This window comes from Petaurus breviceps, unplaced genomic scaffold, assembly GCF_028583685.1.
Source record: "Petaurus breviceps papuanus isolate PSGF00001 unplaced genomic scaffold, PetGlider_PUasm1.0 90822, whole genome shotgun sequence".
NCBI lineage: Eukaryota > Metazoa > Chordata > Mammalia > Diprotodontia > Petauridae > Petaurus > Petaurus breviceps.
This window is the reverse complement of record NW_027187351.1, coordinates 24,700,040-24,720,575: the sequence shown is the minus strand read 5'-3', so window position 1 is coordinate 24,720,575 and position 20,536 is coordinate 24,700,040. Positions and strand designations below refer to the sequence as shown.

Sequence of the window (20,536 nt, the reverse complement as noted above, 5' to 3'; positions counted from 1 at the left end):
TAAAAGATGGATGAGAAATGTATTAGAAAATATTTTGTCAGATCTACTCTGGTAGGACACACTGGTAGAAAGTGACTGTAGGTTGAACATTTTGCTTCAGAAGATAGAAGTCTACTTTTTATTCCTGGAATACAGACTTTAACCTCACCACTTAATGTAAGCTAACATCTAAGTTACTTAATGCCTCCAGTACATCAGCCACCCCAGCCAGCGTGATGTAGCCACCAGAAACAGCTGCTGGAAAGTCCAAAGTTATTTCCCAGCAGATAAATCTACATGTCCCTTGGCTTGGAATTTGATTCTTGGCACATTCTGTATCAAAGAATGATTTCATTAAGAAATGCTGTGAAGAAATTCAGAGTCCTCCCATTTTACTCTTGCCATTTCTGGCTTCTTCACTCAGGTCTAATGATAGAGGTGTTTGAATTGGGACAAAAGTCATAACAGGAAGTAGCTAAGGACCTTTTCAAAATGACAACTTACAGCAATTCTGGCCGATTACTGAAAAGATCTGTGAAACTTATCTGGATCCCGGAAACTGTTCCCTTAGCTCTGGTGGACACCTTACACTCCATCAATAATGTTCTCCCCTGCCATGGTATGGTTTGTGCAATGGTATGACAGCTGGTAGAATGAGAAGTACCTTACCTATCTTTTTTCTTCACTACCAAAATAAAACCCTCTCAGAGCTTCTAGTAATTCAAGTCAGATATAATCATGCTCCTTCCCCACAAAGCCTACTCCATCCCTTAGGAAATAGCTAAATCTGGTTAAAAAAGAGAGGTTCTCATAAAATAAAACATGTATAAGTAGCTTCAATCATCCAGTCACTGCTGTAACCCTCTTCAACCCTCATGGAGATGCAGCCTGGCAACTGCTCCTTCAGGTGCTACAGTCATAGGTACTAAAGACCCAGGAAAGAAACATCTTACCACCAAAGTTCTTGGCATCATCAAATGGTTCAACATCACAAAATGATAGGTTCTTTTATCAGTGGAAATGACATTAAATGAGAGGTGTTACCTTCTGTTTTGCTGTTGCACCCTAAGGACCACAAAACCTCGCCATTTGACTTGAAGCTAAATATTGCAAACCATTTGTCTGCCCTCTATTAGAATGTGAGCTTCTTGAGAATAGGGACTGTATTATTTTTCTATTTGTTTCACCAATAAGTGGCTAATAAATGCTTTTTTTCCTTCATTCATTCATTCATTCAAGATTACAAATCTCTTATTTCCAGGAGGATGTTCATGAAGGGGTTAATTTTTTATACTTTCTTTGAGATTTTCAAAGTATTTTATTCACTTGGCATCATTGTACTGAGTTTGTTCTGATACAAATTTTCAAAATGGATACTGGTTTCGGATAGTCAAATACAGGAACATGGTCAGGAAATGTTGATTCCAACTTGAATTTAAATCTCTGACTGGGTTCATTAAAGACATAGAACAATTCTAAAGCTGATAAATTTATCCCTATGGGACAATGAATCCTACCATTATAGTGTTCTACAAAAAGGAGTGTTACTAAAAATCACTGATGATTTTTATTCAGAGTATGTCCTTTTGAGAGTGAGTCCTTTCAACATAAGTCTATTGGGAGAGAAGATGTGAAAGTCTGTGGTTTCCTATAGGGGTTTTTGAAGAGGTTCCATTATGTTAAATACAGTTCAAAATAATCTTGTCCTAATTTTAAATGCTAATTATGGTTAAAAAAGAAATAGAATATTTAAAAATTATTTTTACCTTTTGACCAGGTGGTCCAGGGGCACCAAGCAAACCATCTTCACCCTGAAAAACATCCACACAAGTAAATTGTATATGTCACAAAAGACTAACATTAGATTTGTTGTTCATGATTGGGCCACATTTATGTATAATAAAAATGAGTATGCTACCTAAAATAATCGACAGATTTGGTGCTATATCAAACTATCAACAGGATACTTTATAGAACTATACAAAATTATAAGAAAATTCGCTTAAAAGAAGAAAAGATCTAGACACTTAAGGGAAATCATGTGAAAAAGTAGAAATTAGGGGACAACAGTTAACTTCCAGACTTCGAATTATATTAAAAGCAGTAATCATCAAAACCAATTAGTTGTTAGAAAATTAAAAACAGTAAATCAGTGGAATAAACTAGATAAGCAAATAGTATAAATAACTGAAATCAGTAACCTAGTAATTGATAAAAGAGAAAATACAAATTACTTAGGAAAGAACCCCCTATTTGACAGGAACTTTTGGCAAAACTAAAAAGAAGTTTTGAAAAAGGGGGTGGGTATGTTAAAAAGATATCTAGAAAATTAAATGAATGTGTGTATACATATCACCAAGAACAATTTCCCAATGCATAATCAGTCAAGGCATATGAATAAACAATTAAAATTGTTCAAAAGAGTAATTGCAAACTATGAACATTAATATGGAATATAGTTCCAAAACAATAATAAGAAGAGAAACACAAATCAAAACAGCCTCATAACCAGTATATAGGCAAAGATGACAAAAGATGGAAAGTTTCAAAGCAGAAAGACCCACCAAGCTAAATATACTATTGGTGAAACTGTGAAATAGTTCAACTACTTTGGAAAATAATTTTAAATTATACTGTAAACGTAACTAAAATGTCCATAACCTTTGACACAGAGGCCTAAATGCTTGGCATATGCCCCAAGGAGATAAAAGACAAAAGAAAGTTCCCATATGCACCAAAATATTCATTGCAACAATTTTTTTATGGCAGCAAATAATTGTAAACTGAGTAGATACCCACTGACTGGAGAATGGTTAAACAGATCATGTTATGTTAATGCAGTGAACTATTACTGTGCCCTAAGAAATAACAAATGTGAAGAAACTAGAAAAAAATCAAGAATGATTTCTATGAATTGAAGCAGAGTTAAGTTAGCAGAAAAAGTAAAATAAAGCCTATAATAATTCAATAAAAGAACAATAAAACAAAGTTGAATTTAATGTAATTTTAATGATTAAGCTTGACCCCAAATAATGATTTAGAAGTTATACATGCCTCCCTTCTTTGCAGAAATGAGGAACTATGGATAGATTGTCAGACACTGACGATGTACTAGACAGTTTTTCTGAACTGTTTTTTTCTCCTTCTTTTTAAGTTTTCATTACAAGGGAGGTTTCTTCAGGTAAGGGCATGAGAAGATACACCTTCAGAAACAAGTATTAATCAAAACCGAAAGGCATCAATTTTTAAAAGTACCTCAAAAAAGGCAAAAAAGCAGAGTGAGATTTTTAGTGAACAAAGGCATTAAAAGTGAGACTTAGAATTTCTGGGGAGGATTCTGTTGAGATATTCCCCTTTGTCTTCAGGTAATATTCAAACCTCTGAAACAGTGTTTGACCCAATGGGGTACCTTTGTGTTTTAAAGGACACAAGGGTCTCATGCCGACTGATGCCCATAACTGCCTTTAATTTCAGACAATGTGATATTAAATGTACATAGTCAAAAGTAAACAACTTCAGGGAAATTTAAATAGAAAAAAATCTATAATCCTGCCTTGTGCAAAAAACAGTTTTTAGAAGACACCTATCACTCTGCATTTGCTAGAATTCTCTGATCTCTGACAATACATGCTTTATAAATCTGAAAGTGACTAGACCTATGGTTTTATTGGTATGGGGAACTCCCAGAGAAGGAACATCCTTTACCAGTGCAGATCAGCACCTCCTCTACCATTTAAGATGTTAGGTACCTAGAGCAGTGGGGAGTCATTTGCTCAAAGTTACAGTCAGTATGTGCCAGAGGCAAAACCTGAACCCAGATCTTTCTGACTTCAAGGCCAGCTCTCTATCCACCATTCTATGCTGCTGTTTGAAAATAGAATGTTTTCAGTTAAGTTTTAGGAAGCTGTAGGTTTCTAGTAAGGGCAGCTAGGTGACACAATAGATAGAGTGCTGGACCTGGATTCAGGAAGACCTGAGTTCAAAACCAGCCTGAGACACTTATTAGCTGTATGACCCTGGGTAAGTCATTTAATTCTGTTGGCTTTAGTTTCCTCATCTGTAAAATGAGCTACAGAAGGAAATGGTAAACCACTCTGTCTTTGCCAAGAAAACCTCAAAAGGAGTCATGAAGAGTTGAAAACAATTGAACAACAACAAAGAGTTTATGATTATGATAATTTACCTTGGCTTCTTGATCTTTACCCCAGTGCAATTCAACAAATATCCACTAAGCATCCTCCATGTGCTATGTTCTCAGCACCATGATAGGTGCTGGAAATACAAAGAGAAAAAAGAGAACAGTCCCTGCCCTCAAGGAGCTTACAATTCTATCAGGGGCTAGGTAAAATATTCATAAACAACACATTTCAATGTTTCTAAATACACAAATATTTCTATCAGTCTATTGATACACTTATTAAGTACCTACTCTGTGCAAAGCATGGTGTTGGACACTGGGCATACAGAGACAAAAAAGGTTAAAAAAAGTGCTTTCCCCAATCACTACATTACAATATAAATTGAGAATGAGAACTAGCAGCTCACTGATAAGTATGTTACCTTATTATAATTAAGTTTTGAAGGAAGAATAAAATATAATCCACTTATCTATGTAGTAAGTATCATTATAAAGCCATTGCCATAATAGACCTGACAGAAGGGAATTCAATGCTGGTTTTCAGGTCTTTTCTAGTCTATCAGAAACTTGCACTTTCTGGCTTACTGGTTATAAGCACACTCCAAGTATCTGGTGCCAGGAAACATTCTCATGGAAATGGAGCTTCTCTTACTCATTGCAGAAGTATGTCCACTTGTCCAAAAAGGGCAGCATTACTTTAATCATTTGGTCAGTTTAATGTTTTGTATCATATTACAAGTCAGTCACAATGACAAGATGTATGTAATCCAATGATGTAAACTGAACCAGTGCCAAAAATACTTTTGGAAAAAAATATTATGACAAATATCATTATACCCATGTCATTTTTTACATATTTGCCCATTACATGGACACTATGTATTCTAAGTACTGATACCCACTGTCTTACTATCAGCCCAGATCTACACAGGGCTCATTCTAGATATTCTAGTAGATATGATATTTCATTTTGTGTTCTCTGGCACTTACTTAGAATAGTGTGGTGCATGCTGTAGGCCTTGCATAAATATTCCATCATGTACTGAGTCTTTGAAATTTTGCCATAAATTTGTCACTGGGAACATTTTACTCTCCATAATCACAGAATGTGGGTTTTAGAAAGCAGCTTGGAGATCATCTAATTTATCCTTTTTATTCTACTTGTAAGGAAACTGAGGCCAAAGCAAGGAAAGGGACTTTTCCAAGGTCATGAAGCAAGTGGAAAGTCAGTTTCTAGAATTCAGGTTTCCTGGCCTCTTTCTTTCTAATGCCACTTTTATGATTATTACAAATTCAAAGTTTTGCTTTCATTTATCTAATATCAGTCTTTGACGTTTCCTGACTAATACACAAACCCAAGTTCCATGAGGATAGAAAGGGTGCCACTTTTCATGGGACAAGTTTTACTTCACACAGTAAATGAAAAGTATAGAAAGTATGTCAATTTACAGGTGTAATATCTGGGGCTCTAAAAAATTAAGGCAGGGTCTCAGGCCAATCACTTTTATAAGCGTACAGTCCAGACTACCATCTCATCACAGATTCACCTTTTCAAGCACACTCAGCATATATAAGATTTCTGAGAAACAAGAGACAGAAACGAGAAAGCACATATACCAATCTGAAGCTATGTCCATCCTAAAGGCTTATTTAGATATCCTTATCTATACCAACAAAACAATACTACCCAAAGACAAGTGTTAGGATGGGTCATATCTCTACCAGCATTAGTAAACATTCTTACTTCCCAGATATCCTGGCTAAACATCACATCTTACTGAAATAGCAGTGGAACACAGTTCTTTGGTTTCCCATGGTTGCACTGAGTTCTCCTATTTACCATGCTAACAAGTATTAAACAAAAGTTTACATATTCAAGATCTGGTCTTGAAAAGCTGTTTATTTCCTCCTAGTGATTTTATCTACAATTAGGGTAAAAGACTATCCTGTGGGGGCTGTGGTGTTGTGATTAATCTGAGACCCTGGCCTAGTGGTCAAAGAGATAGGCTTCAGGTTTGGGGAATCTGTAGGTCTTGAGGCTCTAGGTCCTCAAGCACCGCCCTTTGACAGAATCCAAACTACACAGAACAAATTCACCCCCGCACATTGCTGATTAAGAAAAATAATTGAAAAGTTTGCAATTAGAAAAAAATGCAAATTTTCTATTATTTTCTTTACAAAAAAACAAAACAAAATTTTTTAATATATAAAAACACAATGCAAATAGAAAGAGTACACAAGATTAGTTACTGATCTTCAACTATTATCAAGTATTGCTTAACTTAATTAAAGCATTATTTACAGGTTAAACACTTCACCTATTTTTTAAACTTTGTACAACAATTCAGAAGCATTCTCAGGGAGCTCTGAAGCTTCAAGCTGGGTTTGGTTCCCAAAATCCTTGACTTCTCTCAAATAAGAGAGATCTAACTGCCTGCTTATAACTAATAAGTTTGCAGTGATTAGTTTGCACACCTCTTCCCTCCCACTCCCAATAAATAAACATTGCTCATTTTCTGACTCATTTGGCAAATGAGAAATTATAAGGGAAGAAAAGAATTCCTGCCTCTTCATTCATATCCACTGGTCTTGACAAACAGTTATCAAAAGAGGGACATTAGTTATATGACAGCGTAATGCAGACATTCCTGATACCCCCCAACTCCCCAGATCCCCCAGGTTTTCAACCATTCCAAAGACTTTCATAAAGCTGTTTTTTCTCCCTTCTTATCAATACCAGTTAAAGATACTATGAAACAAAATAAATTATCTATTGTTACCATAACAATCATCTTCTTGATATCCTGCTTCATCTGATTCTGCTCCCTTATACAAGTTTGCCTTTATCTAAGAGAACTGTACTCCTTTCTAGGTCTAAGTCCAATCTGTCACCAGAATACAACTTATAAAACATTCTTATAAATAGAATGTTATAAGGATGCTAAGTGCATAAAGTGTTTTTTTTTTAACCACAAATGGGTATCACGATTGTTTAAAATACAAAGTAGGCATAAATATAGATACATAAACAAACCCAGTTCAAAAGAAAATAATAGATCTTTCATACAATATAATATCAAAAAGTAACCTATGTCACTATTGTTTTGATAAGTGAGATTGATAAGAGTAAAGGACTAAGGTATGTAGTCCTAACTCTTGCTATCAACTAAAAATGCTCAGAGCTATGTATCTGTTCCCATTAATCCATCCCTCTACGCAAAGATCTTTAGTAAGTCATAGTCTGGGTGAGACCAGCAATCCTCCTTCATCTTCCAAAGATTTTCTGACTTACCAACAGTCACCTAACTCCCTCAAAAAGAAAGTAACTTCTCAGTGAGTTAAAGACTGGGCATTAGCAGTTATCAATCTCTAATCCCCCACCAAAAATACATTCAAAATTCTCCATGAGAGCTCATTCACTGGGGGTTACTCCAGACCAATGGGTTTCTGATTCTGAGTTAATAATCATAGACCAACTATGGATAACAGTCAATTCACTTCCATCAATCAACAAATCATCAAGCATTTATTAAAAACCTACTATGTTTTGGTCACTGACTTAAAAACAAAAATGAAACAGTGTCTGATTTCATAGGGTTTGCATTATTTTGGGAGAGATAGTGCCATAAAAACAATCCCCTAATTAATATGTAGTAGTAATAGTAATAATAGAAGTAGTAGCAGTAACATTTATATAGCATTTACTATATGCCAAGTACTATGCTAAGCTCTTTATAATCATTATTGTATTTGATCCTCATGATAACCCTGGGTGGTAGGCACTATTATTATCCTCATTTTAAAAATGAGGAAACTGAGGCAAGCAGAAGGTAAGTGACTTTCCCAGTGTCATCTAGCTAGTAAGTGCTTGAGGCCAGATTTTTTAATGATTCATTTATTGCCCCTTGCCAGCTTACCTCCTGAATGCAAGAATGAACTATGAAACATTACTGTAGTGTAAGAAACTACAAATATGAAGGACTCATAGAGAGTCTGAGAAGGCATGCGAACTGATGCAAGGTACAGTATTAGGATAACAATATACACAACAACAAGGAAAATGGAAAAATCAGCAACAAAAACTGAATGCTATAATGTTGTGTCATTACATCAACCAAGACTGGCACAGAAAAAAAAGATCAGAAAAAGTGATTCCTGTCCTTTTTTGCAAAAGGTACGATAACTATGGAACACGTTACTGCTATGTGACTTGGTTTTGCCAAATTGCTTTTTCCCCCTTTTCTTTTCTGTGTTCATCCTTCCTTAAAGAGAATGGTTCTTTGAGTTGGGGAAGGGAAAGTCTATATATGGAGGTAAAGATTATGTAAAAACAAAAGTTATGATCATTTTTAAATGAACCCTGAGGCTAGTCAAAGTTGGGGGCATCTAGGTGCTACAGTAGATAAGAGCACCAGTCCCCAAGTCAGAAGATTAGAGTTCAAATCTGGCCTCAGACACTTACTAGATGTGTGACCTTGGATAAGTCACTTAACCCTATTTGCCTCAGGTCCCTCTCCTATAAAATGAGCTAAAAAATGAAAAGGCAAACCACTCTAGTATCTTTCCCAAGAAAACCCCAACTGGGATCATGAAGTGTTGTACACAACTGAAAATGACTGAACAACAACAAAAAGGCAATGTTGGAAGAACTATAAAAAACAAGCACACCAGTATATTTTTGATAGAGGTATGATTTGGTTTAACTATTCTGGAAGGCAATTTGGAACTATGGTTAACAAAATAAATAAAATATCCATGACCTAGAGATGGCACTACTAGCTAGGTATATGCCCCAAGGAGGTCGGAGACAGAAATGTCACATATATGTCACATATACTCACAGTGGCATTTTTTTGTAGTAGCATATCAAATTATCAGAACAAATTTGTGTGCTATATGACAGTTGTTGCATTAGGTGCTCAGGATACAGTGACAACAATGAAGTGTCCCTGACATCCAGGAGCTTACATTTTATAAAGAACAATAATAAATACATATATAAATATATACAAAACAAATGCAAGGTAACAGGAGTGGGTTGGAGTCCAAATACGTACTGTTCTCATTCTTACCACTCCATACACTATGGATGTCCCTCCACCCCTCACCCAGATCACTCTTACACCATAGTCAGCTCCAACCTTCCCTGGTTGTCTACATCTCACTCATTTATCTCTCCTACCTATCCACCCACCCCACTTTATGCTTAGCCCCCTCCTGACTTTCTTATAAGAACCTCTTTTGATACATCATTCTCATCCTCTTTCAGGCCTCATTCTCAGGCCTCCCTGGACCACCTCAGGACTACCCAGTTTTCATTCTTTTATTGTCTATATTTAGTTGCTTAGACTCTTCAGAGCTCAGTTTCACCCCTATTCCCACCCTCCCAGAGCACACATCACTGAACCCTTACAGAATGCTCAGTATGTAGTTATGCACACTCAGTCATGTCCATGCTTATGACTATTTGCTTGGCCTTTGTGCATGTATTGGATAAGTTTTGTGAAAGTCCTGATTTATCCTGGAAGAAATGTGCTGACATTTGCACTCATGGTATAAAGGCAATAGTAGGTAAAACTGCTGACACCTAAGAGAGAATCAAGGGAGAGGCACCAAACTGAACTAGTAATTATTATTTTTTTCACTGCCACACAGTGGTTTTTTTGTCAGTTTTGCTTAAGAATGTATTTGATGAAGCAATACAATTATTAACTTTATTAAATTTTGACTCGAGTACATTTCTTGTCAATGTTCTGTGTGAAGAAGTAGGAAATATATATAAAGCACTTTTACTATGTGCCAAAGTGATGATGTTTGTTTTTAGGACAAGAACTAGTGTGATTGGGTTCCCTTTCCTCCCATGGAACACCATTTTTATTTGAAAGAATTAAATATGACTGACAAACTATAATTATCTGGACTTGGATATTTGGCAGATATTTTCTCAAAAATGAACAAAGTGAGCCTGTCATCTCAGGGAAATCAACTGACAGTATTTGAAATTAGAATTTTGGAAAATTTTACAACTTTTTTATATGCAAGCTTGATAGCTTCCCATTACTTAAAGACTTTTCTGATGAAATTAAAGTTGATATTGGTGAATGTGATTTTTTATGTTGTATAATGAAATTTATCAACATTTGGAGACTATACATAACTTGGTGAGCCAATATTTTCTGAATGAGTAATGCATGATATACCAGAATCATGCACAAGCAAAAGATTCATTCAAAGTGCAATATATTTTAATGTAACTGAGTACAAAAAGTTCATTGATATGCTTTGAAATTCCACATTGCATCTAACCTTTAAGAAACTACCACTTGTTGAGTTGTGGCATAGTATCAAAGAAGAATATTCATAAAAACTATTAAAATATTCCTCCCTTTTCCAACTGCATGTCTTCATGGGGTCAGATTTTCTTCATATATTTCAACAACAATAAAGTAGCACAACAGATTGAATATAGAAGCAGATACAAGAATCCACGTGTCTTCTATTAGGTCAGATTTTAAAGAGACTTGCAGGGGCAGCTAGGTGGCACAGTGAATAGAGCACTGGCCTTGGAGTCACAACCTGAATTCACATCTGGCCTCAGATATTTGACATTTACTAGCTGTGTGACCTTGGGTAAGTCACTTAAGCGCAATTGCCTTAATTTCCCCCTCCAAAAAAATAGATTTGCAAAAATAATATGTAAAACAATGCCACACTTCTAACTACTTTTTGTTTTGGAAAATATAGTTATTTTTCATCAATTATATCTTATCTATGTTAACATATAGCATATCTTTATGTTAGTTTAATGAATTAATAAATATTTAAGAATCTATTAATTTTCATTTATAACATGGTAAATATTGATACATAGAATCTATATAAACAAAAGTTATTGGGGATCCTTAATAAATCTTAAGAGATATGAAAATCTATGCTTTCTTGAAGATTAGGAATAGTATAGCCTCCTCCAGAGAAAATAAGAATTAACTTTAACTAATATGCACATTTCCCTCCACTATATACTCCCTTCTAGAAAAACAAAAAAAAAACTAATTGGGGAATGGCTCAATAAGTTGTGGTATATGCATGTTATGGAATACTATTGTGCTATAAGAAACGAGGAGCAGATGGTCTTCATATTTACTTGGAGAGGCTTAAAAGAACTGATGCTGAGTGAGAAGAGTAGAACCAGGAGAAATTTGTACACAATTACAGACACAACGTATGTGTGATGACCAACTTTGATAGACTGGACTCCTCTCAGCAATGCAGTGATATAAGTCAATCCCAAAAGACTCATGATGAAGAGAAATATGTGCATCCAGAGAAAGAACTAGAAAGAACTAAGTTTATATCCAGGTGGAAGCAAAATACCTGATCTTTTTCCTTCTCTTATTTGGTTTTATGTCCTCTTTACCATTTTTCATTCCAGCTGGTACAATCCGTCCTTATAACCTGACTAATGTATAATGTGAAAGTATCTACAGATCCTATACTTGACTATAAGCCGCCATGGGGGGGAAGGGAGGGAGGGGGACAAAATATGAAACTCAAAGAATTGTGGAATTGAATCCTGTAAACTAAAAGGAAACAAACAAATTAATAAAAAAAGAAAATTTAAAAAAAACTTAAAGTTTACAGTGGTAAATATGAGATTAAAAACCATTCACAGAAATCACAGAAATTTTAATTTGTAAAGGACCTCCAGCAGCCATCTAATGCAATCTATACTTGAAAAAGAATCAGTCCTACAATATTTCTAACAAGTAATCATACATATTGAGCTTGAAAACCTCTCATAAGAAAGAATCTACTGCTTCCTGAGGCAGCCCTTACCACTTAGAGACAGTTCTAATTGACAGCAAGTTTTTCCTGACATCAAGTCTATTTTTCTCTTTGCAGCTTCTACTATTCCTCCTCTTTTTACCCTCTGGTAATAGACAGAACAAGACTGGGTCCTCCTTTACAAGATAATCTTTTAAATACCAGAAGATAGCTACCACTGCTCCCCTGATTTTTCTCTATGATAAATATCCTAAATTTCTTCAGCTTTATATGATGTGAAGTCAAGGCCCCCCCCTAACCTGATTGCTGTTATGTAAATAGTGTCCATCTTATTAAAATCCTTCCTAAATTATGGTCCTTGGAACCCAACATACCACCACTGCAGAGTGAAAAAGGACTTTCATTTCATTCCTGTAAATAATACCTCTCAGTGCAGCCCAAGATTATGTTAGCTCATTTGCCTGCCATATCAATTAACTCATATATCAATCTTGCAGACCACCAAAACCTTCAGATCTTTTTCAGACAAACTGCTATCTAACCATGGCTCCCCTATCTTGTACTTGTGAAGTCTGTTTTGTGAAACCAAGTTTAAGACAACATTTATTCCTGCTGAATTTAATCTTGTTTGAGCCATGTCACTCCCCTACTCAACAAATTCCCTTTACTCCTTATTTCCTTCAGGATCAAATACAATATTCTCCGTCTTTTAAAGTCCTTTACAGCATGGCTCCTTTATGCCTTTCCAGTTTTATTAAACTTTACTCCCCTCTACATATTCTACAAACAGAGGCAACTGATGGTGCAGTGAATAGAATGCTAGACCTGGAGTCAGGAAGACCTGAGTTCAAATTTGACTTCAGGGATTAGTTGTGTAATGCTGGGCAAGCCACTTAACCATTGTTTAGCTCAATTTCCTTAACTTTAATAACAGGAGGAATAATAGATTCTACCTTGCAGGATTGTTGTGAAGATCAAATGAGATAATATTTGTAATAGTTCAGTGTCTGGCACTATAGGTAGGTGTCCTATAAATTCTTATTCCTTTCTCCTTCTCCAGACTTACCCCTCCTCCCCAACCATATACTCTATGATCCAACAATACTGTTCTTTCTTCTGTTTCTTAATTCCAACACTCCATTTTTTGCAGAGTACCTTTTTCCTTTCAATCACCTTGCCAGGAATGCTCTCTCACCTTGTATCTACCTCTTAGTTTCTTTTACTTTCAAGGCTTAAATTTTACCTTCTTCAACAGGTTTCTCCCATTGCCTGTCTACCTTTAATCTCCCACCTTCTACTGCTAGCAGGTGACTGTAAGTCCCTTCCCTCTGAAAATATGTCATTTTATTCTGTATATATTTTATAAGTACAAAATTGCTTGCATGTTGTCTTCCTCATTAGAATGTGAGTCCCTTGGGGACAAGGTCCATGTTTTTTACTTTCTTTATATTCTCCTGCATTTAGAAGAGTGTCTGGAAAAAGTAAGAAATTCTTGTTGTCTTGATTTGATTCAGTTCCTACTTCCTTAAAAGTACATTTCTTAAACACAGAGGCCCCTCGGGATATCAGAGAACACATAAGATTCCACAACTAAAAGGAGTATTTTTTTTCCAGTAGGGTTATAGAGCAGACCTGTTCTCATGCTATTTCTAACAGAAATATGAGTCTTCTTCATTAGGCATCACTAGGATTAATTACTCTCATCTATTTGAAACATTCTCTGATTTCACAAGTTTTCTCACCATTAATTGCTAAAGTTAGTTTAACAAAGAACTGCACAGTCTATCCTAAACATCACTTGCGATGTATTTGAATTGAGCAGCAAGTATCCACATTTGATTTCTCTCCTCAATCATATAATTGGAGGAGCAAAGAAGATGTGATTTTTTTTCTTTTGTAATAATTTAATATTTATAGACTGGATGCTAATGAAGTGAGCGATGCACTCAAGTCAACCAGGAGTGCAAGCAAACCAAGTTCTCAAAATGTGGCTAGCAAAAATCCAGTGTCTATGTGCCAGACCCAACACATGAGGGCCGCTTCTTATCCATCTGTTGTATGGTCTGCCAACTGCTCTCCTTGGGTGCAAGTAGAAGGAATTAGAAGGGAATAAGAAGTCATTAGAGAAGTGCAATAAGTTGCAGAGTTAGCAGGAATTTTCCCTTTTCCGGTCCTCCTATTACCTTCTGCCCTTATCAAGTTTCTGTTTATTTCAGCTTTGTGAAGCATCAGTGCAAAAATACTGATGAGACAATTAGATGAAGCAAAGTCCATCTTAAGCCAGTCATTATTAGCTGATAATTCATGGTGCAAACATGGAGACATGTGGCAAACACAAGGCAGATAATTTTCCACCTGGTCATTTTTTCCCCTTTAATGCCTTTGAGTTCTGGGCATTTCAAGCTTCTTTCAGGAAGATACAACATTTCTTTTCCATTGCTGACTTCATGAAGAACAGAGGCAGAGGCAAAATGTGAGCTCTATCTGAAAGCAAATTTCTGAAAAGTAGAAGCTCAATCAATCCTGATTTTAAAAGCTCAACAGATTCTTGGAGGGATAATATCCTATGATTGGTGCAGTATTTAGAGATGACTGTTGGAGCTGGAAATATGGAACGCAAAACTAATAAAACATCAAACTAGCTATTTTTACTCACTTCTCTGCCTGCAAAAAAAGAAATAAATACTCCTCCATTTCCAAAAATGTTACAATCTTTATTTCAATGAAAAAATTCAGTGGGACAGTTCTTGTTGACAACATAGCTGGAAGGGAAAATGAATTTTAAAAGAATTCCCCAGATTCTTCATCAGCTGTCTATAAGCCCCTGAGTCTCTGGGGACATTATGTTATACCTGAAGCAGAGCTATCACAAGGAGTGTATTACAATTCACTGCAACCACCAGTCCTGACTGTTGCCTTCATAAACTTTAATAGCATCTGCCTTTATTTCCTAAAGCTCACAAAATTTCTTCTTTGGAAAAACAGGGACACAAAGGTCATGGCTTGAGCATTTCTCAGAGAAGAAATAAAAAGATTATTATAGAAGATGAACAGGTCTTCCTAGTTTGGTCACCAGACTACATTAATGCCCAAAAGTTTGCTACTTTTAAAAATATGAGAGGAAAGGTCCATTGTATAATGCAACTAGGTACTGAAGATAGCTGGTCTTTTTATTTTAAGACTTGTAACTTGGCACCTTTCACCAAATGTTATTCCTTAAGTGCCCTACTGCACCTGGCCTGTGCCCTCTAGAAGCACAACTTCTTTATTTATAAAGTGGTGATGCCAACTCGACTCCAAACTGAGTCATATACAAGGAAAACATCCCTAAAAATGATAAATTAGTTTCTGATGGAGGGCTTTGGAGCTCAGATTTCTAGATTTAGGCTCAATTCCATCTAGAGACAAAGGAATAGACAAGTTGATTTCTGGGTTTTTTCTAGATAATACAGTAGAATGTAACATACAAATCTTAACAAAATATATTTAATTCGTTCTTGAATCTTGATGAAGTATTTACTGTTGGCTTAGCAAGCTGAATATAATAATGCTTTCTTTGAAGGATGGAACTAATTTTCCCAATGACCCAGTCATTTTGACTTGGATTATCCTAATTTCCACTTTGGATTACTGCAATGTCCCAAAAGTAGGATGATCCCAAAGGGCTATATGTGAACTTTTAGCTGAAGTGGAACATATTGGACTAATCATTCATTTATCATTGATTCAAGCATTTATCAACTGTCTGCTACATGCCAGGCATTGTGCTGGGTGCTGGTGATACACAGATAAAACACAATAAAGTGTCTCTTCTCAAGGAGCTTTTCTTTTATTGGGGGAAAACAAAATATGCATACAGGAGTAAATACAAACATATGCAAAAGAAATACATTTAGATTTCATTCAAAATATTTTAAAAATGAGAATCTGAATACCTGATCATAGAAGAAGGTCTAGAAGGAATCTTTGAGGCTATTTCGTCTAAACTCTCATTTTACAGATGAGAAAAGTGAGGCCCAGGGAAGTTGACTGTCCAAGGTAACACAGTTAAGAAGCTTAAAGGGATGATTTTAACCCAGATCTTGTGCCTCAGAGACATTGAACCTTCAACTATAGTAAATGATTTGACAATTCCCAAACCAGTTTATATCCAATCTATTAGACATGCATTCATCAACTTTCTTTTTTTTTTTAAAGCAATCGGTGTTAAGTAACTTGTTTAAGGTTACATGGCCAGTTATTTCTGGGTGTGGTGCTAAAGATCTGAGCCCGGATTTGATCCCCAGGTCATCCTGACACTGGAGCCGGTGCTCTTACTCACTGAGCCACCTGGCCACCCCATTCATCAACTTTCAATTATCCTGAGAAAAATTAGCCAGTAGGTGTTTTTATGCCTATTTTTAATAGTTTGAAGTAAATAGTATCAATTCCCAAAAGTATGCTTTCAGAGCGATGACTTCACAATAATTCAGAATTTTGAATAAAGTATAATATTCTTCCTGTTCTTTGTCTTGAATCAAGTACTATTCTTGAATGACTTGCCATAGTACCATTCTGATAAATTTTGAAAATTAAAGTTTTTTTTAGAATTTCAAGTCCAGCTTACAAGCTTTTATATTTGCTTCTTTAGAATGATGATGAGTTTCAAAAAAATATTCCCCTAACTATAAAAGAAGAAAGGCAGTGTAGTATAACAGTTAGAGAGCTGACCTCAGAATAAAGAAAAACTGTGTTCAAGTCCTGTTTCTAGGTTCAAGTAACATATTGACCTATCAGTGCCCCCTAGGTCTTATAAATTCCAGATCAGGGGTCAATCTTCACTGAGGAAGCTTCCTCATCATATGGAGTTCTCTCTGCCTATGAAATCATAGATACAACTTTTTTTAAAAAAATTCAGAATATGAGCCATCAAGTCCATCAAGTTCAACAGCTGCTTTAAAAATTAGCCATTGTCCTAACACAGCAAGTGTTACATTTTTAGAAGTATTTTTAATATTATATTTAGAATGTTGAAGGGGCAGCTAGGTGACACAGTGAATAGAGCACCAACCCTGAAGTCAGGAGGACCTGGCCTCAGACACTTGACACTTATTAGCTGTGAGCAAGTCACTTAATCCCAATTGCCCTGCCTTCCCCCTTCCAAAAAAAATTTTTTTTATTAAAAAAAATTTAGAATGTTGGAATGATAAGGGGCATATTCTACTGATAGTAAGTATTATATATAAGATAATAACTCAATAAATATAAAACATTTTGGAAGTTTAAATAGGAGCACATTAACAATTTGAGAATGAAATGAGTGGCTACATGGTGTAGTGGATAGACTACCAGGTCTGGAGTCAGGAAGACCTAAATTCAAATCTGGGCTCAGATACTTACTAGTTGTGTGACCTACAACAAGTCACTTAACCTCTGTTTGTCTTAGTTTCCTTATCGGTAAAATTGGGATAATAATAGTGCCTCCATCTCAGGTTGTTGTGAGGATCAAATAAGACAATAATTTTAGTGTTTAGCACAGTGCCTGGCACATATTAAGCACTATATAAATGTTAGCTATAAATAATTTCAAGAAAAATTGCTTTGTAGACTGAGCCTTTAAAAACAGATTCTGAGTGGAACAGTATATAGGAAATTGATTTTGGCACAAATTTATCAAGTATTCATTAAATATCTCTTCCATATTTACTCCTTGTATTCATTACTAAGTTATTGGTTGCCACAACAGACAATTATTTCTTGAGGGGGAGAGGAAGGCAATTTCATTTTTTAAAACTTCTAACAAAATAGCACTGATATTGTCCATGAACTTGGGTGGAGGCAGAGAATTGAAGCAAGTATCTGAATAGTTTGTGAAAACACCTTAACTTGAAAAATCCAGGGAATGTTTTGTTCTTACAGTATCTTCATACTTGTCTCACTTTTCTTCTTCAGTGTGTGTGTGTGTGTGTGTGTGTGTGTGTGTGTGTGTGTGTGTGCGCACACATGTCTCTAACTTGGCCATTTTGTCATTCACCCCTCCTGGAAAATGAACCATGCAACATTCTCATTTGACTAACAGTGGCCTCTGTCCAACCTAACTTACCAGGAGCCACAATTTAACTAATAACAGTTGCTAAGTTGAACAGCTTTTAATATATAAAACCATGACAGAAAATAACATAAACCTAGCAAGCAGTCTCCTTCCTCAACTAACTGTTCCTTTAAAGAAGACAATGATTTTTTTCTGTAAATTTAAGTCAGTAGATATTTTGATCATGTTAATTTGTACTTTTATAATGATTACAAAATAATCTTATTCTCTAGTTTTAAATCTTATTTCCTCCTCAAAGTCCACAAGCCACACTTTTTGTACATCCATCTTATTAAAATGGCACACTTCATTATTCTACCATTTTTTTTCTCCTGAGACTCAGAAAAAAGAATACCATTTCTAAACCAGTATTTTCCTTAGTACAACAACATTAGGTAATGCATCAAGTAACTAACTACTGCCTGGCAGAAATTCAGAATATAAGTATGTTTTAAGTTCAATAGGATTTACTTGCTAATTCCTTAATTTATCACAGTATCACACTAGTTATAAGTACAGGCTAGAGCTACTATATAATTTCTAATTGCTCTCATACTTTTGTACTGGTCTTATATTTAATTCCACTGACACAGGACAATGTATTATTTCATAATTTATAAATCTTCCTCAAAGAATTCTATTTTGAAAACATGAGATTTTTGTTTTTATAGGTACTATACATATACTTTTGGACAATTTACCATTTTTTCTCTTCTAATATAGCCATTAGGGTCTTCTAATTCTCTGAAGAAAAAGGATTATGGTATTTAGGATTAGAATTAAAGTTAATCTCTGATAGTTGCTTTCTATATAACTTGATAGCAGCCTCAGGATTTAAGAAGATGAAGAATACATAATCTTAAAGGCTTACACAAGTAGCATTAATCCAAGAGACCTGTCAGTGCTATAGTCTATCAAAACACTGATAGAAGTATATTTTAAATTACCTGTAATTTTTTAACCAGAGAACATTGCTTAGGAAAATTAAATGTGTAGTATTTTGAGTGTAATAAAAATGAGAACTGACATTTATGCAGCATTTAACAAACGTTATTTCATTGCAGGCTTACAACAACCCTGTAAGAGAGTTATTATCATCACCTTCAATTTACAGATGAGGAAATAAACTCTAACTTGCCCACAGTCACACAGCTACTGTTAGAGGCAGAATTTAAACCCATGTCTTCCAGATGCCAAGTCTAGTATTCTACTCCTACACCACATTGCCTCTCAGTGTTGGCAGAAACACTGCAATTCAATAAGAAAAATTCCCAAATGTAACATTCACCTTAAAAACAACAAAAGCTAGATAAGCATACACTTTGTTAAAATATTTTACAAATTACTGAGATCACTGATTTAATGGAAGACAAACTATTACTGATGTTAGTTGTACTTTTATTTTCATTTTGAATGCCTTTATTCATTTAATTGTTATTCCTGGTTCAGGCTCTAGAGCTAACTGGGGTGAATAAAACAGATGACATTTCTATTATTCATTAGTGTTTCACTATCTTAACAGCTGAATCTAGTGAAGAGAGAACACTAGAACAGAAGGAAATAACCTGGATTTTCATTTAAGTGGCACTACTGACAGTGACCAAAGGTATGGTACCTATTCTGTGACTCCGTTTTTCTACCAATAAAATTAGAATGATTTCATCTTACTTCATGGTAGTGTAGTGGGAGGGGGGAACTAAAATGGTGTTCAAAGATCCATGTTACTCATAGAGGATCTTGAGTAGTAGATTGAGTACTGGCCTAGAGTCTAGAGAGATTTGGATTCAGATACTACATCTTTGACACCATGTGATGCAGGGTAAGCCATTTTTACCCCTATATGTCTCAGTGAACTCCATAAAAATTATTGAGTAAGTCATAGACACTTCTGATTTGCTTTGGCCATAGGGGAAGAGACTACTCCTGGCTGCTAACATCATAGTTCCTTCTTGTATGCACATATATGTTACTTATTTCCTGGTATTGTTAGACATCTTTCAAAGATGTGTTACCTCTACTTTCATACCACCATTAGAAAGAAGTGGTAAAGAGACAGGTGGATTTTTCTGTATGGAATAATCTCAAGAGAAAATGAACCATGAGGTTCCATGTAGACTTTAAACATCAGGCCAGAAAATTTAAATCTTGAAGAAAATCAGTTTGTTGCTCTCTGCTGCAGTATTTTCTGGAATAGCTTTTCTAATATTTTAAGAAGTTTCAACATAACTGGTTTTGCTTTTATCCTACTGACATTTTAAATTCCCTTGAGATGGTGTCTTTATAAAGACCCTGGTGTTCATTAACTGATCTTGCAAGACTAACCTTTACAGAATGACTAAGAACCAAGGCCTCCAGGTATCTAGATAAATTGGTCCAATGACCCAGACAGTGTTTCAATTAATGCTCTCTCTATTCCTTACTAACCCAAATGGTCTTAACTCCAAGTGTGCTATCTAATCCCATGCACTGAGCCATTCCATAATGCTAAATTTTCATGAAAACTAACTATCCTTATTTCTGAATAGTTTTTGTATTGTCTGCAACTAGATGTATTATTTCTTCAG

At 35.3% G+C, this 20,536-nt stretch overlaps 1 protein-coding gene across 1 annotated transcript in view; it reads right to left on the bottom strand.

Annotated features, from left to right (window-relative positions):
* The window catches only part of COL19A1 (collagen type XIX alpha 1 chain), a 426,484-nt gene that overhangs the window by 315,414 nt on the left and 90,534 nt on the right, over window positions 1-20,536 (bottom strand). Inside the window, exon 11 of the mRNA XM_069070725.1 lies at window positions 1,746-1,790. Within this exon, the coding sequence (XP_068926826.1) occupies window positions 1,746-1,790 (45 nt within the window). The remainder of the gene's footprint in view (window positions 1-1,745; window positions 1,791-20,536) is intronic.